Consider the following 25,406-nt stretch of genomic DNA (forward strand, 5'->3'; position numbering starts at 1 on the left):
TAAGTATCTGCGAGCAACAGTAATTTTTCATGCCTAGAAAGAGTACCACAGATGCATTATTTGCCTTGAGGATGCTAGTGGAAAAGTACAGAGAAGGTCAGAAGGAGCTACATTGTGTTTTTGTAGACCTAGAGAAAGCCTATGACAGAGTACCAAGAGAGGAACTGTGGTCCTGCATGCACAAGTCCAATGTGGTGGAGAAATATGTTAGAATAGTACAGGACATGTATGAGGGCAGCAGAACAGCAGTATGATGCGCCGTAGGTGTGTCAGAAGAATTTACGTTTTTAGAAGAATTTAAGATCCGCGCTGAGCCTCCTCCTGTTTGCAGTAGCAATGGATAGGCTGACAGACGAAGTTAGACTGGAATCCCCTTGGACCATGATGTTCGCAGATGATATTGTGACCTGCAGTGAAAGCAGGGAGCAGGTGGCGGAACAATTACAACGATGCAGGTATGCACTGGAAAGGAGAGGAATGAAGATTAGCCGAAGTAAAACAGAATTAATGTGCGTGAATGAGAGGGGCGGAGGAGGAAAAGTGAAGCTCCAGGGAGAAGAGATAGCGAGGGTGGATGACTTCAAATACTTGGGGTCAACAATACAGAGCAATGGTGAGTGTGGTAATACTAGAGGAATTTGATTTGATTAATTTGTACTCATCAGCCCAGAATCTGCGCATGGACCAATGAGGTTTATGGATGTGGTGAGGGAAGACATGAGGGCAGTTGGGGTTAGAGAGGAAGATGCAGAAGATAGGCTAAGATGGAAAAAGATGACACGCTGTGGCGACCCCTAACGGGACAAGCCGAAAGGAAAAGAAGAAGAAGAGAAGAAGGTGGAGAGGGAGCTAAGTCGACCTGTGGATCATGACCAAAAGAACAAGACCCTGGATACAAGCAGACAAAATTATTTTCCTCTGGAGGGTGTCCAGGCTCTCCATTACAGAGCTGGAAGAAGTGGCAGGGGACAGGGAAGTCTGGGTATCCATTCTGAGGCTGCTTCCCCCGCGACCTGACCTGGAGAAGCGGTAGAAAATAGATGGATGGATGGATGGATGCTATACAACACAAAAAACAGTCGCCACACGGCCTTTGCTAACAGTCATTCACACCGCACAAACCACATGGTCACGCAACAATGCACACAGACCACATTACCCTCCCCACTACTCCTCCAACGAGCAAGTTTGTGCTTGAAATCAATGAAACATATTCAACACTGAGAGTCACTGATGGTGTAGTGGTACACATGCCTGACTTTGGTGTGGGCAGCGTGGGATCGATTCCCACTCAATGATGGCGTAGATATCTGCCGTGCGACTGAGTGGTGACCAGTTCAGAGTGGAGTCCGCCTTTCGCCTGATGCTGCCTGGGTTAGGCTCTGGCTCTTCCGTGAACCTTGTGAGGATAAGCGGCTTGGATATCTGATGGATATTCAACACTGTGCCTCTGTGACTACACTAGCTTTGCAAACATTTTAAAATAACTTATATTCGCATTTTGCAACAAAACAATGAAAATATGTGGAACAGTCAAAAATGCGTACCTCTTTCTAGGAAGACTCACAAACAAGAGAAAGTACTATCCTCCCACCACACAATAAGCGCGTCTTCAAAATAAAGTATGCAGCCTACTTCCTGTATTTCTCAGATCTCCCATTAACATTTAATGGCATTTTCAACCTTACACTGAACATTTTTAAACACACAATTTGTTATAATATTAATAACACTGAAAAGAACGAAAAGAATAAATGACAGAGAAAGTGCTTTCTTTCAAAATAAAAGTGCGCTTCCAGACCCTGTTCATAATATAGTGCAACATCACACCATTACATTCACCCCCACTTTTCTGTGCTATATGATGAACATGACCTGTAATTTCTTATGAGGTTGACAACGCTTCCAAAAACATAAGAGTACTCCACATACAGTCTCTACAGGTGCTATTATGTAATTTCCCTACTACTTATCCACAACCCAGCCCAACCAGTCATGAAAACTTTCAAACAAAGGATCAAGGCAAACATGAGGTGATCAGTCACATGTTTAACCCCAGGAAAATATGTCAAATACACATTTAAAGGCCAAGGGGCACATAGTATAAGCAAAGTGCACCCAAAAAGAAAAAAGACTTAGTACATAAAAAATTGTCTTGTATCATGTCAAGAATACTCACAGACAAGAAGTTAGTTATCTAGAGATAGAAACTACTCTTAAAGCAATAATCTAGATCCTTTGTGTGGACATCGTCTGAATGAGCCTATTCATCGGGCTAATAAATTGACCTACTCTGGTGCGGATTCCCCCACTCAACGGACCCACAACCACCCGTCTGTTCAGTGGTCATGGCGGAAGACTCCCTCACAGGTACCGAATCTGTACATGATGTCCTTACTGAGTGCAGAGCCATTAATGGCAGATTCGACAAAGTAGGTATCAAAGGATGGTCAGACAACTGGCAACTGTCAGAACTTGGCCAAACTGACCCTGTGCCCACCTGAGCTTGTAGCTTAGTACTTTTCTCAACCTCTGCTCCGCATGTAGAAAATCTGGTGACATCATCAACCCACGGATTTGAATCACTATGAGCCTTATCCAAAAAGACTGGTTGATCAGTTTCATCATCTGCTGGAGGTTGAGGATGGTCAGATACCCAGCAGGAAGTCTGGGTATCACTCTGCTCTATCTGAGCTAAAGAAGCCACAGTATACTGACTTAGGTCAGAGTTGTGAACAAAAGACTCTGTTTCCTGTTCAACCTCTCCCCGTGATGACAGTGGCAAAAATTAACAGGCATGATCAGATTCCGGTGGACTCTCTTAGTCAGGCCTGTAAGAGGATCCTGAATGCTGTCGGTCTGTATCTCCTTGTTCTTACTTACAACCACCTACACTGCGTTTTCCCACCGAGCGACTAGTTTATTTTTCTGTCTTTCACCTCTGTTCGCCAAAAAGATCCTATCACCCACTTCAACCGCAAAACCCTTCATCTTCCTCTTGCAAACACTGGTTTGTTTAGCTTGTTGAGTGGTAATATGTGCCTGCGTGAGAGTTGTTGCCTTCCTCAAATCTTTTCTCCAGAGACTGTATGTACTTATCAACAGTCTCTCCATCCAACAGAACACTCTCGAACATCACATTGACAGGCAAGCAAGGAGTGCGGCCAAACATCAGAAAGAACGGGGGAAACCCTGTAGTTTCATGTATGGTGCAGTTGGATGCAAAAGTCAATGTGTACAGCATCTGAGGCCATTTTACTTTTGAACGTGGTGGTAGAGCTCTAATCATGGTGCCCAGGGTACGATTAAAGTGCTCAGCCTGCGCATTACCCATAGAATGATACGGTGGGTTGTGCAACTTTTCCACGGTGGCCAACTATAACAGCTCAGCAACGAGTACACTCTCAAAATGAGCAACCTGATCTGAGCGGAGGCGAGCTGGAAACCAATAAACAGAAAAGAAATTGTTCCACAGTACACGACCAACAGCCAACAGCATCATCATGTACACCTTAAAGCATTTGGTTCCTCAATGACAGTGGGTCGACGTACTGAAAGACCTTCTTTTTGCTCACTGGGTGTTTAGAGACAAGATACAGAACTCCCAGCCGAACCGTGAGTTTTCCCCACTGCTTCAATACTCGGTTTGTCTCCCCAGATTCCTGAACTCTTTCCCGAGACAGACGGTGACCTCTGTCTATGAAAAAAAATGACTCTGCTCAAGACAGGGTCCTGAGACTGCATATCATGCAATTCATCATGGGTGAACACAGGCAGTGGGTTCAGGCCCATACACACCAACTGCTGCAGCTGCTGAACATGAGATACTGCTCTCACTGAACGAAGATCACCCAAGTGGCTGTGTGCCTCCAACACAGCAGATACCTCCTCCAGAGAAATTTTACCGCTGTTGCACATCCCACCTCCACAGACTTCAGAGAGACTTGAGGTGGGGGGGCTGCCTTCCTGCCTCTGGCTGCTCACATGAAAGGCGAAACATATTCTCCACATAGTGCAAAGAAATACCGCTTGCCTTCCTCAACAGCACGTTGTAAGGGGTTCTCGTCAACCTATGCATTAAGTTAAGTAAGGTCCGGGTATGTACTGGATGTCAAAATCAAAAAGGAGCCATCTTAAATACCCACCTATGCTCGCAAGCATCCAATCTGGTTTAGTCAGAATGTATTTGAGGGCATTGTTATCCATCCACACAGTAAATTTCTGCCATGCAGCCAATGACTAAATTTGTTATGGATGGCCCATTTCATAGCAAAGAACTCAAGTCTATGAGCTGGGTACTTCGACTGAGCATGATTGAGTGACTTGCTGGCGAATGCCACAGGGCGAGGTGTATCATGACCGCCCTGGACCTGTGAAAGTACGGCACCCAATCCACTGCTAGATACAGCCAAACAGCCAAAGCCAAAATGAACGGTTTGGCAAAATCAGGATGAGCTAGCAAGAGTTGATCAACGAGCGCACGCTTCAACGACTCAAAAGCATTTCTACACTCAGTCAAATCAGCAGAAATGAGCCTGGCCACAGCCTTCTGGCACTTTTTACCACGTTTGGCGTGAGGTTGTCTGCACCCAGATGTAAGTTGGAAGAGAGGCTCACCAATCACAGCAGTTCTCAATGAAATGTTCAATAAATTAACCAATTGATTAATTCATAAATTGGCTAATTAATCAATTAATTAATTAACCAATTCATTAATTACTTAAATGGAGTTTACATGTTATCCCCGTTCCTGCATGGGTTTTCTCGGGGGTCTCTGGTTTCTTCCCATATCCCCAAAACAAGCAACATTAATTGGGCACTCTAAATTGACTCTAGATGTGTTTGTGAGTGCGACTGTTTTCTGTGTCTATGTGCCCTGCGATTGGCTGGCAACCAGTTCAGGGTGTACCCTGCCTCCTGCCAGTTGACGCCTGGGATTGGCTCCAGCACTCTCACGACCCTCGTGAGGACAAGCTGCTAAGAAAATGGGTGGAAGAATGGATGGATAAAGAAAAAAAAAGAAAAAAAAAATCAACCCAGTTACTACATCTCTCTCACAATTCTCATGTCTCAGATTCAAATCTGGCCTCACCTGTATGGAGTTTGCATGTTCTCGCCATGACCAAGTCTCGTCAGATATTTATCAGTATCATGACTTTAAAGTGATTGTTCACAACAGTATTAGTAAATAGTCTGATGATAGTTGGGCACTGTAAGAGTTGATAATTGTCTTTTATCCGGGGATATCAGGCGGGCTACACACATGACATGTGTGGGTCTATTAAATCTAAAATATGAGATGTTATCCCTGTAAGATTACCACTATGGTGTCAGGTTTTTTTTTTTTTTTTTTTTTTTTTTTTTGTGGTCCCAGCATTCCTTCGTAGCGACATCTGAAAATAAAGTAGTTCATGTAATAGGTTTTTTTTTTCATGGTCGTCTACACGCCCATGCGATGACGTCATTGACTTGCGGAAGTAAACCGGGGATCATAAACGCATTGCTGTTCTTCTACAAACGCAGAAAGACCAAAGACGGTACGTGGTGTTGTAATATCTGATAGGAAAAGGTTTCCACTATACGCACGTTTTGTCGTGGTTGTGTTGACAGAAGCAGACGACGGCGAAAACACACTCGAAACATCTATCGTACGTCCTCTCCAGCTTTACTAAGCTATCAAAATGACATTTATGTTACTGGGTTAATGTATATGATATATAGGGACCATTAAGAATCATAACAATAACGGGTAACTCGTTCCGTTATGCATGAGCCATGACAGCAACGCGTTCGAGGTTAGTCGATTGACGCCCGGTTACTTACTGAACCACCACGGTACCACTACCACTTGCACTTCCCATTTCGGTCGTGGGATCTGAGCGGGTCCAATCCGGCTTCCCCTTTACGGAATTTGCATGTTCTCCCCGTGCCTGCGTGGGTCTTCTACAACATGGATGCGTGGTATGTTTATTGAAGACTTTAAATTAATGTGGGTGCGATTGGTTGTTTATATGTGTAGTACAATTGGGTGGCGACCAGTTCAGGTGTACCACGCCTCTATGGCATAACACTTCACTGCCTCAAGCTTGTGACCATTTGACCATCACCAGACTGTTGGAAATGCTTTTCTCGGCCATTACTTTAGCCACTTTAAGTTATTGCTTGTTTTACTACTACTGTATTTCAATATGTACGATTGTCAAGCAGAAGGAATATATCAAGTCAATAACGGCAACCAAGGGGGTGAAAATTATTTCATAATATAAATTACGGACATGAGGAGGTACTGAAGACGGAGGAATTAATGGAGTGACAGATGCAGCAGCATAAGAGGTGCAGAGTGAGAGTTCTGACGAGGAAACAGGAGGAGGTTATCACTACCACTGAGATAAAGGAAGTCTTGGCAATGTGAGAGAAAGTTTCAGACTTTGTGGTGAAGAAACATCCAGAAAATGTTGCAACTGGTCGTGCTTTTGTGAAATGTAATGACACATGCCTTACAGTTTCAGAAAGTGAAAAAGAGGCACAAAGAAACCTCCTTGGAGAAACGTTTTTTTGAATAGCCATCTGTCGACACAGAAGAATGTGTTGCAAAAAAGGCCCAAGTTGTGCAATAGAAAAGACCCGAACATTATTAAGCAAAACTGAGAAAAAAAATTACAGAAGCAATTAAGTTTATTAAGTGTAAAAGTAACACTTAAGCAAGCGCTATGTAGTTAAGTGAAATAATACAAAATAAGTTCAGCAAGAGTGAAAGAAAAACAAACTTGTTGCAATTAAGTTCAGAGATAGAATGTAAAGAAAAGACTGAGAAATCACCTTCTGCACCCTCCACCAGCATTTTGTTACCCAAACTCATTTCATCTTCAAGGTAAATACACTGTATAAAAGCAGTTCCTTTCTATTTTCTTTTATGTTTTTATACAATACAATATTTATTTAAAATTACACTTTTCCTATTTAAAGATGTAGAAAATAAAATATGGGGTTGCATTTTGTGGTCCTGGAACAGATTAACTGCATTTACATTAGGGAATTTCGCTTTGACATAAGAGCAACTTGAGATAAGAGCTGAGTAACTGGATGAATTAAACTCTTGTCTGAAGGTCACCCATCGCGGATTCAGTGCATCACGGATTTCCAAACCCCCCCCCTCCAAAAAAAAAAAAAAAAAAGCTGAAACACTAGAAGCCGCATTGATAGGGTGTTATGCGGTATCCCCAACAAGACGACAAGAACCTAAGAAGCAAAACAACGAAAAAAAAATAAATGGCATTTACCCCTACTTCGCGGTTGTTCACTTTTTGCGGGTGGGTCTGGTAGCAATTAACCATGAAAAACAAGGGATTACTGTGGTCCATAAGTTCTTGACCTTACACACCAGTTCAGTTCACCTTCCCTGCCATAAAATGACATTCTACATGCCTAGAGCCAGCATCTGTAGCCGGGGATTAGATCACCAAGTTCCCTGTGTTCAGCCGCTGCCCAGCTCATACTGCACCTGACCCCAAAGTCCCCTTGCACAGGTGGTAAACCCATGGGAAGGGCAAACTCATTTCAGATGCTTCAAGGTCAAAAGTTAACATACATTTCCTTGATATCGAGTTGCATTTATAATTGCATGACTTGGGTCAAATGTTTTGAGTAACCTTCCACGAGCTACTGACAGTACTCTGTTGGAATCCTGGCCCATTCCTCCTGACAGAAGTTGTGTAATTGTGTCAGGTTTGTCGGTTATCTTGCTCACATGTGCCATTTCAGATCTGCCCACAAATTTTCAATTGGATTCAGATCAGGGCTTTGTGATGGCCACTCCAAGACATTGACTTTGTTATCCTCAAGCCAATTTTTAACCATTTTGGCAGTATATTATGAGTCATTGTCGCAGCTTCTTGGCTTTCTGAGATGTTGCCTTAAAGCCCCAGTGACATGAAATACATGATTTATGTGTTTTCAATGGCGAATGTCCCAGTGTGACGTCTGCTGATGACGTTCCAGGCAATATGGCTACCATTTTGATGTCGAGTGCCGCTCGTATTTATTTTTTCGTATAGACATTTACAATATTTATTTTACATTGTATATAGGGATGTCAGTGGAGCTTTAATGTCTCCATATAATGTTCTTTCTTCATGGTGCTGTCTATTTTATGAAGAGCTCCAATTTCTGCTGGAGCAAAACGGCCACAAAATATGATGTTGCGACCTCTGTGCTTCACAGGTTGGGCCCCCCTTTTTCCTCCAGATGTGACTCTTGTCATGATGGCCAAACAGCTCCACTTTCATATCATCAGACCACAGGACTTGTTCCCAGACGTTAAGATCTTTGTTTTGGTGTCTTTTGCTAATTTTAAGTTTGTAAGTAAGTGATCGCTTTATTATTAGTGAGTGGTCTTTCAACCCATGTCGGTGCAGGACTCATTTGACTATGGATAATGACACTTTCTTGTCAGCTTCATCTAGCATCTTCACAAGATCTTTAGCTTTTTTGCAGGGGTTGATATGCACATTCTGGTCCAAAACATGTTTATGTCTGGGACACAGAGCCCTTCTCCTTCTTGAGTTGTGTGATAGCTAAATATTCCCATGATGTTTAGACTTGCATATGATTGTTTCAACAGATGAACCTGAGAACTTTAAAGCACCTGTAAATTGAACCCAAGGATGAGCCAGATCTGTGGAGCTCCACAATTCTTTCTCTGATATCCTGACAGATTTCTTTTGATTTTCCCATGATTTCAAAAAAGGAAGTCTTTCAGGTGTGCCCTTAACCGTCTGTTAACCAAGCAGAGTTCCAGGTAAAAGGGGCTCTAATCTACCATGTGCAAAAATGCATCATGGGTCAACAGAGGGTTTTAACACATTCATGGGGAGGGTGGCAATTTTTTGCCTTATTGAGATAAATGTCTCCTAACTGGCCACAATCAAGGAAATAACACTTCTTTTTCATTTAATGCATAAAATAAAGGGTAAAAATGATGTACCCTTCGCGGGCAGCATCCCAAAACTGGGACGGGTATGTTATCAGTCCTAATGTACCATGTGCAAAAATGCAACAGGGGTCAACAGAGGGTTTAATACATCCCAAGGTGTGCCATCAATTAACTCATGCTGTCAGTTAACATACAAGGAGCTTCCAAAGCCATGATCTCATCTCGGCTTCCCCATGTTTTTTTAATGACAGTAATTTTTGTGTGTAAACGTTTGACCTCGAAGAAAACGTTAGATTTTCTAAGAAATTCTCTATCATTATTATGCCATTGAACAATTTTGGTGATCCTGAAACAGGAGAGGTTTAGTCTGATTTGACTTCAACCAGTGAGACAGTGAAATGAAACGTGTTTTTGCACAGTGTACTTAAACATCCGGCTTCAACTTTGTGTATGATAAATATAATATTATACAGTGGCGGCACGGTGGATCAGCTGGAAAGCGTTGGCATCACGGTTCTGAGGTCCCGGGTTCAATCCCAAACCCACCTGTGTGGGGTTTGCATGTTCTCCCCATGCCTGTGTGGGCTTTCTCCAGGCACTCCGGTTTCCTCCCACGTCCAAAAAACATGCAAAATTAACTCTAAATTGCCCGTAGGTATGATTGTGAGTGTGCATGTTTGTCTCTATGTGTGCCCTGCGATTGGCTGGCAACCAGTTCAAGGTGTACCCCACCTTCTGCCCGATGACAGCTTCGATAGTTTCCAGTACTCCTGTGACCCTTGTGATAAGTAGCTTAGAAAATGGATGGCTGGATATACAGTCCCTCGTGAAAGTATTCGGCCCCCTTTCGCCACATTTAAGGCTTCAAACATCTCTCAGTTTTGCACTTCAAGATACTGAAATTCTTGCCCATTCTTCCTTGCAAAACAGCTCGAGCTCAATGAGGTTGGATGGAGAGCGCTTAGGAACAGCAGTCTTAAACTCTGCCCACAGATTCTCAATTGGATTCAGGTCTGGACTTTGACTTGGCCATTCTAACACCTGGATACGTTTATTTGTGAACCATTCATTGTAGATTTGGCTTTATTTTTTGGATCATTGTCCTGTTGGAAGATAAATCTCTGTCCCAGTCTCAGGTCTTTTGCAGACCCCCAACAGGTTTTTTTTTCCAGAAAGGTCCTGTATTTGGCTCTATTCATCTTCCCATCAATTTTAACCATCTTCCCTGTCCCTGCTGAAGAAAAGCAGGCCCAAACCATGAGGCTGCCAATGCCATTTTTGACAGTGGGGATGGTGTGTTCAGGGTGATGAGCTGTGTTACTTTCACGTCAAACATATCGTTTTGCATTGTGTCCATGTGTCAATTTTGGTTTCTTCTGACCAAAGCACCTTCTTCCACCATAGCACCTTCTTCCACATGTTTGGTGTGTCTCCCAGGTGGCATGTGGCAAAGTTTAAATGAGACTTTGTATGGATATCTTTGACAAATGGCTTTGTTCTTGCCACTCTTCCATAAAGGCCAGATTTTTGCATTGTACAACTGATTGTTGTCCTTTGGACAGACTCTCCCACCTCAGCTGTAAATCTCTGCAGTTCATCCAGCGTGATCACGGACCTCTTGGCTGCATCTTTGGTCAGTCTTCTCCTTGTTCGAGGTGAAAGTTTAGAGGGACGACTGGGTCTAGATTTGTAGTGGTCTGATACTCCTTTCATTTCAATATGATTGCTTGCACAGTGCTCCTGGAGATGTTTAAAGCTTGGGAAATGTTTTTGTATCCAAATCCGGCTTTAAACTTCTCCACAACAGTATCTCGGACCTGCCTGGTGTGTTCCTTCGTCTTCATGATGCTCTCTACGCTTTAAACAGAACCCTGAGACTATCACAGAGCAGCTGCATTTATACGGAGACTTGATTACACACAGGGAGATTCTATTTATCATCATTAGTCAACATTAGATCATTCAGAGCTCCTCACTGAACTTCTGGAGTGTGTTTGCTGCACTGAAAGTAAAGTATATACAAACATATAAAGGCTTTACAGGATCAAAGTTTTTGGAGTTGGTCACCGATTAGCGAGTTTAAAAAAAATGACAATCGATCACATGATGGAGCATGTCTATTTAAACGTCTTGTTCATTATTGTCTATTAGATACAATAATACATTAAAAGTCTAATAAAAAACAACAACTTTTAGATTCAAATATGCTGTACACAATGGCAATGTGTAGTGAATATTTTTCTTGCCTCGGTGCAATGAATTTCATGTACCATAAGCTTTTTTTTTTCAAAGTTCATTTTTTAAACATTTGTTTTATTTTGTCTTCTCTATTTTCCGCAACGATGCTTTACTTTTCTCTGTTTCACCACCCCCGTGAGCTTTCTTCTATAATCTGAGGTCGGGAAGTTCAACTGAAGGAATTATTTCCTTCTACTGAGTGCCAATTCCTCATTGCAGTTATCCAGACGCTTGACAATCACATACAGGCTGCACAGTATCCTCCCTCACCCATCCCCATTTTCTTTAACGGGTTTTATTTTTCAATGTCTTTAGATTGCATCAGAAGGGAATAACTCAATTCTGAACAATGTCTTTGGACAGCATTGGCAGGGAATGTGTGAAATAACTTTGTCAGATATTTACAGTATTACACATGAAGACAGGTGATGAGACTAAAAATAAACTACCTTTTGGATTCAAATATAACGTACTGTGTACTGTGGTGACAACGAGTAAATGTCTTGTGGAGCTGATCATTGACGTCATTGATCGGATCAGTGAATGAACCTTTCCGACCTGTCAATCAAATGAACCTTTCCGACCTGTCAATCACTCGTACAATAAAAGGCAATCAGTTAGCCGCATTGTCTTAACCCCTGGCTTGACCCGCCCCTATTGTCATCATGTCCCACAAGCAATGCTAGTTATCAATCGCGTGCGCTTGGAAAAGTTAATGTTACGAACAAAATGGTCATCAGATGCGCTTGGGGAACTTGCAATTCTGATGAAAGATATCTTGCTAGGTTACAAGGGGCCCAGTTGATTCATTTTCCAAAGCCTAAAACACAGTTGAGGAAGTGTCTACAATGGATTAAGGCTCGCAGAAGTGGACATGTGGACAATATCAACAAACACAAGGCTGTGTGTTCGAAGGTAAGTGAGGGAGAAGTATCTTCACTGAGTTTGATTTCATTATATTATCAGTGTTTTATACATTGCAAGAGAACAACTTTCACTTTGTTAGTGTATCACTGACCTGCTGAATAAAGTGAGTAATTTTTTATGCGGAAGACTCGGGTTAGTGATACGTAAATGCGCCATGTCATGCAAGAGAAATGTCTATTTGCCTATTTGTATCACATCAGTTTTTTAAAACAGATCACTGGGTTCCATTACGAGCCAAGTCAAATGAATACACCCACTCACTTATAAAGACTACAATGATATTTCACGTAATCTTTCCAAGTAAAAAGTACTCATACTAAATTACATGCTCAGTATGATTCCACAATTTTATCCTTTTCGATTTCAATATGAAGTTTGTGAGGCGTCAAACTATTGTATTGATGGCCCACGTTTCGCTGTAACTCTGACATTGTGTCCTGCTCCGTCCAAAATCTGAATTCCGTGTACATATCCTTGCGTGAAATAGTTGAGACCTCTCTGTAGAACTCTCTTGGACAAGTCTGACGCATTTGGCAATAAACATACCCCAATATTATCCGGAATACACGATAGAGAACCAGTTCAATCCTGTTTTGTTCAGTCACCATTTTGGAAGATTGTGGGGCAGGGTAACTGTAGCTAAGGGGGGCGGAGCTGAAGATCGCCAGTCGGAAAGGTCCATTGTGGCATTAAAATCGATCTGCATAGAATCGTAATTACCATCCAAAACCGATCATCGATGTATATAGAAATACAGTGGGGCAAACAAATATTTAATCGGGATACAGCAGAATAAAGAGTTGGCTTTGTGTTTTGATTATCATGTTGGAATATCCAGGTATACCCCATGCGCAGATTCTGGGCTGATGAGTGGAAATTAATCAAATCAAATTCCTCTAGTATTACCACACTCACCATTGCTCTGTATTGTTGACCCCAAGTATTTGAAGTCATCCGCGCTCGCTATCTCTTCTCCCTGGAGCTTCACTCTTCCTCCTCCGCCCCTCTCATTCACGCACATATATTCTGTTTTACTTCGGCTAATCTTCATTCCTCTCCTTTCCAGTGCATGCCTCCATCGTTGTAATTGTTCCTCCACCTGCTCCCTGCTTTCACTGCAGATCACAATATCATCTGCGAACATCATGGTCCAAGGGGATTCCAGTCTAACTTCGTCTGTCAGCCTATCCATTGCTACTGCAAACAGGAGGAGGCTCAGCGCGGATCTTAAATTCTTCTAAAACCTTAAATTCTTCTGACACCAACGGCGCATCATACTGCTGTTCTGCTGCCCTCATACATGTCCTGTACTATTCTAACATATTTCTCCGCCAGATTGGACTTGTGCATGCATGACCACAGTTCCTCTCTTTGTACTCTGTCATAGGGATTCTCTCGGTCTACAAAAACACAATGTAGCTCCTTCTGACCTTCTCTGTACTTTTCCACTAGCATCCTCAAGGCAAATAATGCATCTGTGGTACTCTTTCTAGGCATGAAACCATACTGTTGCTCGCAGATACCTACTTCTGTCCTGAGTCTAGCCTCCACTACTCTTTCCCATAACGTCATTGTATGGCTCATCATCTTTATTCCTCTGTAGTTTCCACTGTTCTGAACATCGCCTTTGTTCTTAAACTCGAACTTTTTCTTTAAACTTGAACTTTTCACTTTGTTCTTCTTTGTAATTTTTTGTTCTGTTATTCTGATATAAACAGGGCAAATACAGTTGTTTGATAACAAATTGCTTCACCCAAGCACTAACCGTCAGGGAAAGCAATCTTTTTTGTTATCATTCATATCTATATTTCATGTGTGATCATTCATATTCATATTCTTAGAAAAATGGTGAAGAAATCATAAATTCGTCCAGGGTATGTAAACTTATGGGGACAACTGTATGTGTATGTATACTGTATGCTGCTACAATATTTTCAAGCACAAAGTATTTTACCCTGGTCTTGGTGATTTCTCGATTTTGATTGGCTTTGAGAATTCCATCTCATTTAGAGCCTGTCAAACTACATTACATTGTTCCAAATTAATGCGTGGTGCATTTTATATATATATATATGGGCCAACATAGTGACCAGATTTTTCGATAAAAGTGAAGTCATCTGAGGGCAAAAAAAGAGTGAATTTAAAGGGAGTCTGTAGGAATTACACCCATCTAATGTTGAAATTGTGACTTTCAGCAAAAAGAAACGTCACTATTTTTCTCTTTCATCCATCCATCCATTTTCCTTTGCCGCTTAGCCTCACAAGGGTCGCGGGGAGCGCTGGAGCCTATCCCAGCTGTCAACGGGCCCTGAACAAGTTGCCAGACAATGGCAGGACACATCGAGACAAACAGCTGCACTCACAATCACACCTAGGGCCAATTTAGAGTGTCCAATTAATGTTGCATGTTTTTGGGAAGTGGGAGGAAACCGGAGTGCCCGGAGAAAACCCACGCAGCACGGGGAGAACATGCAATCTCCACACAGGCGCGGATTGAACCCCGTCTTACCACCGTGCCGCCTTTTCTTTCAAACAATAAAAAGTGATTTAATCCTTTATTGATTATGGTTTGCAGGCAAGTGATGAATTTACATGATGTAAACAACAGAATAGGGAATTAAAACTTTCATATTTTCCTGCACAAAAAGTGACAAATACAAACCGAAAACTTAACTGTTGATGTTTTGAATAATACCTTGCAAAGGTTTTCTGCTGCCGTCCAGTCAACGAAGACTAACAGTACAGCAATGCCAGCCTGAGCACTTGCATGAACTGTAAAATATGAACCAGAATTCATGTGTAACTTTATTGTCAAACCTGTTATTTGAATTTAACAAGGACAAAATATTCTATTTGAGTACTGAAGAACGTTGTCATTTACGCTGAAAGTTACGGGTTTGGAATAACATCATATTGAAGTGCTCAGGCATTGCAAGAGAAAATAAATTGTTATACTAAAACTTGCTGTTTTGACTACAAGACATGAAATGATGAAACAGCACTTTTATTAAATAGTTTCATTGGCTAATGCCCATGGTATAAGTGGGTTTACGCTCGTTGAGGTGTACACTTATCATGGATTGATAGACTTTGCAGAAGCAAGGCTTGGTTTACGTTTCCATCTTTTTTATTAATCCTTGTCAGCTGTTTTTCATCTTTACTTCGTTACATAGCTATCACTTTGTCAATTATTTGGCAATATAATAGCATGTAAAGAATCAGAATGATACATATTTATTTACCCAAATATCAGAAGTGTAGAAATTTGGGTCTGGAAAAAGTCAGGAATTTTGAAATCTCAAATGTGTCAGAACCCTGCAGTGGAACGTTCAACGTGTCTGTCCGAGGCCCAGCTCATCACGATAGGTCCTCTGTAGCCAACTTCTGCTACACGACACGCTAATTGAATGGAAGAAAGCAGGAGAGAGACCAGACCCCTCACACCAGACTTCGGCAGCCAGAACATCAGTGTAGTGAAAGGTTTGGCTTGTTTGTGAAATAACCTGTCAATAGAATTTGATGAGTACGATGAAAAACTGTTTTGTGGTCCAGGTCATGGCCCCAGGTTGTCAAAGATCAACCTGATTAGCTTGTTGAGTTTGTGGCTGGAGCTGTTCCCTCAGGAGGAACCTGAACAAGACGATAATCAGGTTAGTTAAAAAAAAAAGTTTCATTAAATAAATTTCAGTAAATAACATGCCGTGTTCCAGATCCACAGCGTGGGTCTTGTGGTTTTGCGGAACAATAAGGTGGTGGGACTCCACTATAGTGGACATGAGCTCCACGCTGGCCAAGCAGCCATCATCCAACATGCCGGACGCTTGACCGACTGTCACCTGTATTTCTCTCGGCGACCATGCGCCACCTGCCTGAAGATGATCATCAATGGTGTGCAGCGCTGTCATGAGATTGAGTAATTGACCAGGTGTTTTTAGCGGTGTCTTCAGGTTATTGATCGTGCCATCATTTAATGCTGACATAGATTTAATGGACTGGTTTCAGCTGGAGTGAGTCAGATCTCGTTTTGGCCCGGAGACCCTGAGTTCAGCATGCTTAGGCCTAACCCTCACACTCATACGGGCCGCATCACCGAGGAGGCTGCACTGGATGCTGTCGCTACGGAGAAGCTGAAGTCCAACAGTAGCTCGCACATCTGCTTGCTGCTGCAGCCTGTGGTTGCAGATATGGTGCAGTTTGTGGGTGAGACGTCCAGAGAGTGTGATTTCATGGTGATGGCGACTGATGACAACCCCGGCCTGAATACAGAGGAACTCTTCTGGAGGTGTTTGAGTGTGTTTTTCTTCGTTACTATAGTCTGATTAGTTAACAGTCAAGAATGACGAATGATCATGGCTCTTCTGTAGAGAACAAGAGAAATACCTCGAAGATTTCTCCAAACGGTTCCTAATTGAGGACTGCCGTCAGCACCGAGAGATTTTGACCCAGATGCATCTGGAGAATTTCTGCATGGAGCCCTACTTTTCCAACCTCAGACACAATATGAGGGAGATTGTGAAAGTTTTGGCTTCTGTAGCAGCCGGCGTTCCACAGCGACACTATGGATTTCACCAGTTAGTAACGCTCGGTAAACTCGTTCTTTTTTTTTTTTTTTAAATGAACTTTGATGATTTCACACTCCGAACAGGGAAACTGGCTCATCGGTGCCCCCTTATCACAAGGGCGTGTCCCAAGAAATCGCCCGTCATTGCATCATCCAAGCCAGGCTACTTGCCTACAGAACAGGTCTGGTGAGAGCTTCTTTCACACATCTTAAAACGGTTCACAGGTATCTTAAAAACATGTCTGTGACATGCATTTGTAAAAATATCCCAAGGATGAAAAAAAATACAGCATATGATCTCTTGTCTCACTTCAAAGGTCTAATCCAGAGGAAATGTATTTTGGCTACCATATAAATGTAGCTAAAATTTCATTAAAAATATTTAAAAAATTCTCAACACAGATGAAATGAAATAAATTAGTGTCAAAGTCAGTCTCAAGATTTTGTTTGAAATGTCACTTAGATTCGACAAATTTTGTAACTTCCCGGAATGTGACATCATGTCGACATTTAGCCAGAGAGTGAAAAAGCTAACAAAGATGGTGAGGAAGTGTGTTTTATACGGCTGTTCTGCGTTAAACGCTTACCGAGTCAGCTTACATGAATGGCCAAAATATGAACGGATAGGCAGGTTATGGACCAGGTTTGTGAAGACAAAGCGGGCGCATTGGACTTACAAATCAAAGTGGACAGTAATATGTTCCAAGCATTTCATAGAGGACTGATTTGAAAACCCGGTACAGCGTTCACTTGGCTTCGGTAGCAAGTATGTTAAGTACGTGTTCAATTGTTTAGTATTGACAAGTATCTACCTTGTTTTAAATGTAATTATAATACCAATACAGGTATACTGTATATGTGAGTTAATATCCGAAACCATGTGATGTTCTAGGAGGTAAAGAAATTTGGAAACAGTATAAAGTTGGTGTACTGTTGACGCTGAGGTCTTCCTGAAATTTGATTACGGCAGTGTGTGCTCTCAAGTGTTATGTGCATTATTTAGAATACGGGCTGAATGGATATAAATAATGCGAAGAATGGCTTAAAAACATGTGATCTTTAAACGCAGAATGATACCGAAGGTTTCGATTTTTGTTTCACATGGACTCAGTCGCTAGTACAACAACAACAACAGACTCACTGTTGTGTGCAAGCAGCATAAGATGTTTAAATGTGTTTGAATTGGATTATTTCGTCACCAAGGTGTACGTAGATTTCTTGAGGCACCTACCAGTCTGTGTTTTGGGTGCGAAGTTCCATGTCAACTTCGTCAGGTCTCTCCAAATCCCGTCCTTGTGTTGCATTCGTCAACTCAGGTTTGAATATATATGGTTGAATTACACCTGCATGGGATGTTTTTCGAACATGGGAAGAATTAGAAAATTCCTCCTCTTCAGATCCCATCTCTTCCACAGAGGATTCCATAAAAACCTCATCACTGCTGTCTATCTCCTCTAGATCTGGATGTATGATTGTCTATATAGGAAGCCATTGTGTTTACTGGCGTTGTTTTGGCGTGACGTCACACGGAATCAGCTCCAACAGGGCCTCGGTTTGAAACAGATATTGGAGGAATTTGGATAACAAAGAAAATGTGTACTTTGCCGCTAATTTATTTAATTTCTGTTGTGTTGAGAATTTTTTCAAAATTTTTTACATGAAAAATTAGCTAGGTTTGTTTGATATATAAATAAAATATAGGTCCTCAGGATTAGACCTTTAATGAGCCTTTTCTGAGGTGCAAGCTTTGTCTCATGAAAGTGAGCGACCTCATACAAAATGCTTTGGAGTCGGGCTCGCTGGGACACATTTCCAGAAATAGTAACAAAAAATCTACTTGGTTGCTTAATTTCATACAGGCACTTCAAGAACAACGATATGTTCATTAGGGTGCGACTGATCAATCAGCTGGCCAATTTAATATTAGGCAAGTTTACAAACATAAACATTACAAACATAAGATGGAGATAATGAAATTCAAACCAACTTGAAACATGAAAAAAACCTACCAGAAATCTGCTCCCAGAAAATCTGCTTTTTTTATTACTAGTTTAAAAGTATTGTAAAACAGTCAAATATTCAGGCTGTAATTTGTGCATAAAGAGAAGTTTTTTTTATTCGTTACATATCTGTTGTAGGATTTTTACTCTGGCGGTTATCTGAATCCGCCTCAATAAATTCATATCCGTTGGCCGTTATGTTAAAACATAGTTTGAACCAGTCTAGGACTTCATTCTTTGTGGGCCTGTAACCATCTTCTGGTCATTTCAGAGGACCCTAAAGTGGGTGTTGGTGCCGTTATCTGGGCCAGCAAACAGTTGGTATGTCATTATTGTTTGTGGTTTGCTAAATAATTGCTTTGTTCAGAGGTAAAAAAAAGCAGCCCTCTTATTCTAGACTAGCCTTAATGGACCGGCTCATCTGTCACTGGTGGGTTGTGGGTACAACGCTTACCCAGCAGGCTCACAGTATGGAGAGTACCCGCTCATGGACGCCAAACAGGAAGACCGAAAGCGACGCAAGTACCCATACATTGTCCACGCCGAGCAGAATGCCCTCACTTTCAGGTATCGACCTTGTGATGCTAATGCAACCCTGCTTGACAGCAGTTTGACGGGTCTAATGTTTCTAGGACTCGCGATATCAACTCAGAGGAAGCCGCCATGCTGTTTGTGACCAAATGTCCATGTGACGAGTGTGTCCCGTTGATTAGAGGTGCTGGCATCACGCACATTTACACCACCGACCATGACCGGGACAAGAATAAAGGAGACATTTCCTATCTCCGGTTCAGCAACTTGAAGGGAATCCAAAAGTTCATAGTGAGCATATTAATCTATTTTGTCCAATCATTTTAATCATGCCCCAGTTATTAAAAAAAAAAAAGTTTCCATAAAGGAAAGGTAAACACCACATTTTGAGGTACTCAGAATTCTCCCAACGGTTCAAAAACATGTACAGTATTGACCATGAAATCAAGCCGCTACTAAGCGCCTTATTTACATATTTGATTTTTACATTAAATCAAATGAGCAGCTGAATGCTAAAATTATGGACATAATTTTTTCAGTGTTCCTACTCCGGATGTCTGAATCCAACTTTTCACTTTCGATCTGATATACAGTTCTAGCCTGGAGTTTTGGTTGATATCAGATCAATCCGATTTCATAAATACTTTTGTAATATAGAATGGTAGAAAAGGATGGCTTGATTAAGTGTTATTGCTCTAAGAACAATAATCAGCAACAGTAGGTATGAGTAAAGCTGGCCAATTTATTATTAACTAATGGGTTGCGTAAAACAAGAATGTACTGCAATTGAATAAAATAAATTAAAATGTTATTGGAAAACCATGAAAACGTACTTCATTAAAACCAATAACAAAAATATATATTTATATTGTAGAATAGCCACTGCTCAATTTAAATATAAGCATTATCTACAATTGAATACATTAAATCGAAAATAAATTGGAAAGCCACAAAAAAAAGAGCCTCAGATGAGTGAGGCCTCTAATTTTCGTTATTGTATACCTCAACAATGAGAGACATTGAAAAAAAAACAAAAATCCAGAAAGTCCTGGCAAAGGCTGGTGCATGTCTACAGTAAACATTTTTTTGATTGTGTGTGTCCTTTGACAGCTACTTGGTCTTGGCCTGAGTGGAGTTTGGAGTGTGACTGTTTGAGATTGTTGACAGGTGACTTTTGTTCTCATAAGTTCTACTTTTACCCAAATCTGTTTCTGGAAGAACAAAACAGAGAAAACAGCCTTTTTGTGAAATCACACACATCAAGGCTTTGAAACCAGTAAGAAAGCTAGCTTGTTTTTAGGTGACCCAATACTTTCTGCAATAATTTGCTGATAAAGTCTTTAAAAAAACAAAAAAAGAGATCTTCTGAATGTTGTTTTACTAATTTTGTCTCTCATAGGTGTGGTATACCTATAGTGAAAATTACAGGTCTCAATCATCCTTTTAAGAGTGTTCAAAATACTATCAGTCCAATGTGACTAGCCACATTTTCAGTATATATTTCTTTATTGTTACGTGTCAAATAAGTTACCAGTAGGTGCAGTAGATTCTCAGAAAACCAACAAGACCCAGCATTCATGATATACACACTTAAGGCTGTGCAATTAAGCAATTTGTGAAATGGGTGTCTTTAAAATAATAGCGGTCTGCCGTTGACTTTACAAACTCAAAACTATTTTGTACAAACTTTTTTTTCTATGATTTACCAATCCTTTGAATCAAACTATTATTTAGGTGTATGACCATAGTTTTAATAACTGCTTCACATCTGTGTGGCATGGAGTTATGCAACTTGTGGCACCTTTCAGCCTCCTATATTGCTTCACAACATTCCACAAGTCATTTACGTTTCTTTGTTTTGCTTCAGAAACAGCATTTTGGATGTCACCTCACAAGTTCTCGATTGGAATAAAGGTCTGGGGATTGGGCTGGCCACTCCATGACATTAACTTTATTGTTTTGGAACCAAGACTTTGGATGTTTACCAGTGTGGTTGGGGTCACTGTCTTGTTGAAACCCCCATTTCAAGGGCATGTCCTTTTCAGCATAATGCAACTTGACTTCAAGTATTTTGACATATGCAAACCGATCCACGATCCCTGGTATGCAATGAATAGGCTCAACACAATAGTACAAGAAACATGCCCATATCATGATGCTTGCACCACCATACTTCAGTCTTCACTGTGTACTGTGGCTGGAATTCAGAGTTTGGGGCTCATCTCACAAACTGTCTGCGGCCCCTGAACTCAAAAAGAACAGCTTTACTCTCAGCAGTCCACAAAATGTTCCTCCATTTCTCTTTCAGGCAGTTGTTGTTTTCTTTGGCAAATTGTAGCCTGTTCTGCACGTGCCTTTTTTTTTTTTTTTTTTGACAGAGGGACTTTGCAGGGGATTCTTGTAAATAGATGAGCTTCACACAGATGTCTTCTCATTGACAGGTAACTCCAGATTTTCTTTGGTCATCCTGGAGCTGGTCATTGGCTGAGCCTTTGATATTCTGTTTTTTCTCGATTTTGGTCGTCTTGCATTTTCTTACACGTCTCTGGTTTTGTTGTCCATTATGAGGCATTACAGATCACTTTAGCTGATTATTTTTTTTAAACCTTTTTTACGGTTTCCCCTCTTCACTCAAACTTTCAAAGTATGCTGTTATTCTGAACAATGCTGAAAGATTTATTTCCCTCAGGCTTTCAAGGAGAAATGCATGTTCAACAGGTGCTCGCTTCATCCTTAAATTAGGGCCACCTGATTCACACCTGTTTTTCTTAAAGTTGATGACCTCACCAATCGAATGCCACGCTGCTATTTTTTTTTTAACATGCCCCTTTCAACAAATTGCCCAATTGCACAGCCTTAAGAGTGTGTCTATAATGAATACTTGGGCTGGATGAGAATCTCATGTAACCTACTGGTAATTTTTTTGACATTGTAGCAATGAAATGTACACTGAATATGTGGATTAATCTGGTTAGTCACATTTGGACTGCTATTATTTTGAACACTGCTGTATGTTTAATCATAAAAAAAGGTATAGTCATACCTGGGTTTTTTTTATTTAAATAGAAAGCTATATGATGGAATACTGAATAGTTTTAAAATTCCCTTATAAAGTTATAGGATTGGAATGACCTGATAGTCAAGCGCTCAGGGGTTCCAAGGGAAAAAAAATATTTTTGTCAAACTTGCTAGTTTGACGACAGAACAGACAACTGTGAATTTGTAGTTCCATTAATTATTTTCATATGGAAGACTGGATTGTCATTTAAGGTGTACAATTATCCGGGATTAATAGATTTTGTGGAGGGAACACTCCTACGTGTTGCGGAGCGTGTGTGCGTGCATGTTTGTGTACTGTTCAGTTATTAGATCAAGCAGAATTGAGAATCTCAATCCCATTTATGCCGGAACATTTTTATTGTGTCACAGTGGAGTTTTACATGGATCAACCGTCAGAGGAGACGGCAGCCTCTTGTTTGTATCTGTAATCTGTGTGTTTTATAAACCAGTGCGATTCGTGTATGAACAGAGACTCCATTTTGCAGTATGTTGGGTTCATTGTAGACAAAATCTGTAAGTGTGAGTGCTTGTTTCTCTGTATAAGTCCTGTGTAATTGGCTGATGAGCAGTCCAAGGTGTGTCCAACCTCTCAATCAAAGTCTGATGGAATTTTCCAGCTCACCAATGGCCCTCAACAGGAGAATCACTAGCTAATGAATAACTGTACATCTTTGGAGGACTACTTTCTCATTTGATCAAAAACAAGTTGACATAATGAAATGCAGAATTTGTAATACGACTGAGTGATGTCTGTCTTCACAGTGGCAAAGGGACCCTGCATCATAATTATCTTACAACATTACAAGTAAGCTGCATTTTGTTCCAAACTATAATACATTTGACCTGTCTGATGCTGTAGCCACATTTTTGCTTTTAGACGGTTACACCGGCAAGCGCAGCAGCACAGAAGCGCAGAAAAATCCCAGTATCAAGAAGCCTCGTGACAGCAGAAATACTCGTAACTTGCCCCCCGTGAGCTGAGTATCACCCCCGAATCAGCGGCACCTTGAAACTGAACTGGGAATCTATTTGCATCCGTTTTCATCACCATTCTCACACGAGAACTAAGATGACCACGTCGACCTAATCATTAAGAACTTTTAAAGACAAGAATTATATTGAAGATATAAACCCAGATGTTGGCGGTATTAAGTGGTTGGATTATTTCACGTCAATATATTTTATGGCAAACATTATCCGATTGTAATGGGTTGGGGTTTTTTTAGATACAATTTGTCTGTTTTATTTGTAATAACATACATACATAAATGCTAAAACAGTACTGTTGGATGGAACTCGATTGCACAGCTTTTTGAATCCAGTGAAAGATTTCCCAATTAATTTTTATTTGGCTTATGATGCTTTAATCTTGACATTTTTGTCTCCATTGATTTACTTTTTTGATGACATTTGAGAATTGCATACACTACAATAAACGTAGAACTACAACAAATTTACCTTAAAACATGCGAGCGAGCTTGCAGAGTTGTGTGTGTGTGTGGGAGGGAGAAAAAATTGAAACAAAGATGTATAAAATAAAAGACTCACAAAATGTATTGCAGACTTTGCAATAATTCTTTGGTTTTACAGCTTTATGGTTCATGCCATTAAATATGTGTGAGAAATTGTTCTTTATATCTGTAAAGATTTTGAGCGGTATAAATAACACTAACTTGAATATTACAGTAATTCCATAAGCCCATTGAAGGGTGCAGGGTGGATGGCATCAAATGTGACAGAAAAGTGAGGCAAGAATACTATAGAGGTTAAGAATTTCAGTACAAATATGAAGCCATTCATTTTGCTAAAATAATTTTCTCAACAATTGTTCATTGTCAAACCAGCATTGTAAAAAGATTGACTTATTTATATGCTATTCTACTCTATATGAAGAAGCTATGAGGAGTAATTTTCCATCCACTTTCTGAGCCGCTTACCCTCACGAGGGTCGCAAGAGTGCTAGAGCCTATCCCACTTGCCATCGGGTAGGAGGCAGGGTACACTGGGAATTGGTTGCCAGGGAATTGCAGGGAACAAGGAGACAGACAACTGTTGCACTCACAATCACACCTGGGGGCAATTCAGAGTCTCCAATTAATGTTCCATGTTTTAGGGATGTAGGAGGAAACTGGAGTGGCCACACAGGCCACCGGGAGAACATGCAAACCGTACACGGGGTGGGGTGGGATTTGAACCCCAGTCCTCAGAACTGTGAGGCCAACTGGGCCAAGTTGTCCTCGCAGTTAACGCTCTTCTCCCATTGCACAGCTGAGCTGGGTGCCCGGAACAATAAAGGCACTCTTCCTGGGTCGCCATCATGCTTTTTTTTTTTCTCCTTTTCTCACCCTCCACCTGTGCAGTCCAGCCCACTCACATGCCAGTTACAATCCAGATGCACACACAGAGCTTGTCACAATAGCCGTAATGTTCGTAATAATCACAAGCAAAGTGGGCAGGTAGCTCTTCCTTCCGAGGCTGCAGTATATGAATGAGGCCACAATTTCTGCTTAGCTTCGCAAACCGGCTGAGGAAGGTCTTCAGCAAAACTAGTTTAAAACTCAGGAATGTGTTTATTGTCACCGACTTCCACACTGCATTCCCTGTAGGATCAGGGTGAGGGGTATGATGTTGGCTCATGAATTAGTTTTTGTTGGACTGCACTGCCTTTATCTTCCCCATGCAGTGTGACATCAGTGGCCTCTAGAATCTTGTCCTTTCCGCCATTTTTGTCTCTTCAGCATTAAGATAGTATCTTAATCTTAGTTAGATTTTTATTCTCCACTTTGCACTTCATTACACACAAATTTCTCTCTACCTCCTATTGCCAGTGTCCTCAAGCTTGTTCATGGTTTCAGAATGCTCACTTATAAGTTTGGAGAATGGTACTGATAACGGTATCTTGAGATGTGGGCTCATTCTTTTTAAGAGACTTTTTGGCCGCTGGAGATTTAGCATAAGTAACCAACTGGTAGTGCAGCAGTCTTCTTCATAGATTGGTATCACTTTTTCCTGCAACAACATGCTACCACTATAGTCATGACATGAAGCACTTATTATAGGGTTTATGGCAAAACATTTTTTATTGTTTTGCAATCTCTTTTTTTGACACCATTTGAGCTGTTTCCGTCTTGCTGTACACAGACCAGCTTACAATCAA

At 41.1% G+C, this 25,406-nt stretch overlaps 1 protein-coding gene across 3 annotated transcripts; it reads left to right on the plus strand.

The window, feature by feature from the left end:
* Nucleotides 1–5,370: 5,370 nt before the first annotated feature.
* Nucleotides 5,371–25,382, plus strand: cdadc1 (cytidine and dCMP deaminase domain containing 1). Of its 3 annotated transcripts, none has more exons than XM_061804601.1 (13): nt 5,377–5,537; nt 11,956–12,085; nt 15,409–15,577; nt 15,650–15,747; nt 15,847–15,985; nt 16,100–16,379; nt 16,462–16,668; nt 16,743–16,840; nt 18,930–18,979; nt 19,056–19,225; nt 19,291–19,480; nt 23,012–23,054; nt 23,127–25,382. In XM_061804601.1, the coding sequence occupies exons 3-12, from the start codon at nt 15,505–15,507 to the stop codon at nt 23,033–23,035; spliced, it is 1,329 nt and encodes a 442-aa protein (XP_061660585.1). In that variant the 5' UTR covers nt 5,377–5,537; nt 11,956–12,085; nt 15,409–15,504; the 3' UTR covers nt 23,036–23,054; nt 23,127–25,382. The 3 variants fall into 3 exon arrangements, with proteins under 3 accessions (XP_061660590.1, XP_061660585.1, XP_061660574.1); XM_061804590.1 differs by having other exon boundaries at nt 5,379–5,537; nt 15,808–15,985; XM_061804606.1 differs by lacking the exons at nt 23,012–23,054; nt 23,127–25,382 and having other exon boundaries at nt 5,371–5,537; nt 15,808–15,985; nt 19,117–19,225; nt 19,291–19,474.
* Nucleotides 25,383–25,406: the final 24 nt, after the last annotated feature.

The sequence above is a fragment of the Syngnathoides biaculeatus genome, chromosome 2 (genome assembly GCF_019802595.1).
Source record: "Syngnathoides biaculeatus isolate LvHL_M chromosome 2, ASM1980259v1, whole genome shotgun sequence".
NCBI classification, from domain to species: Eukaryota; Metazoa; Chordata; class Actinopteri; order Syngnathiformes; family Syngnathidae; genus Syngnathoides; species Syngnathoides biaculeatus.

Bases quoted from the DNA above. Each gene is read 5' to 3' on its own strand.
- cdadc1 (XM_061804590.1), top strand. From the start codon at position 15,505: ATGGAAGAAAGCAGGAGAGAGACCAGACCCCTCACACCAGACTTCGGC. The intron at 16,380-16,461 runs GTGTTTGAGTGT...GCTCTTCTGTAG, and splicing joins ACAGAGGAACTCTTCTGGAG to AGAACAAGAGAAATACCTCG. The intron at 19,226-19,290 runs GTATCGACCTTG...TAATGTTTCTAG, and splicing joins CAGAATGCCCTCACTTTCAG to GACTCGCGATATCAACTCAG.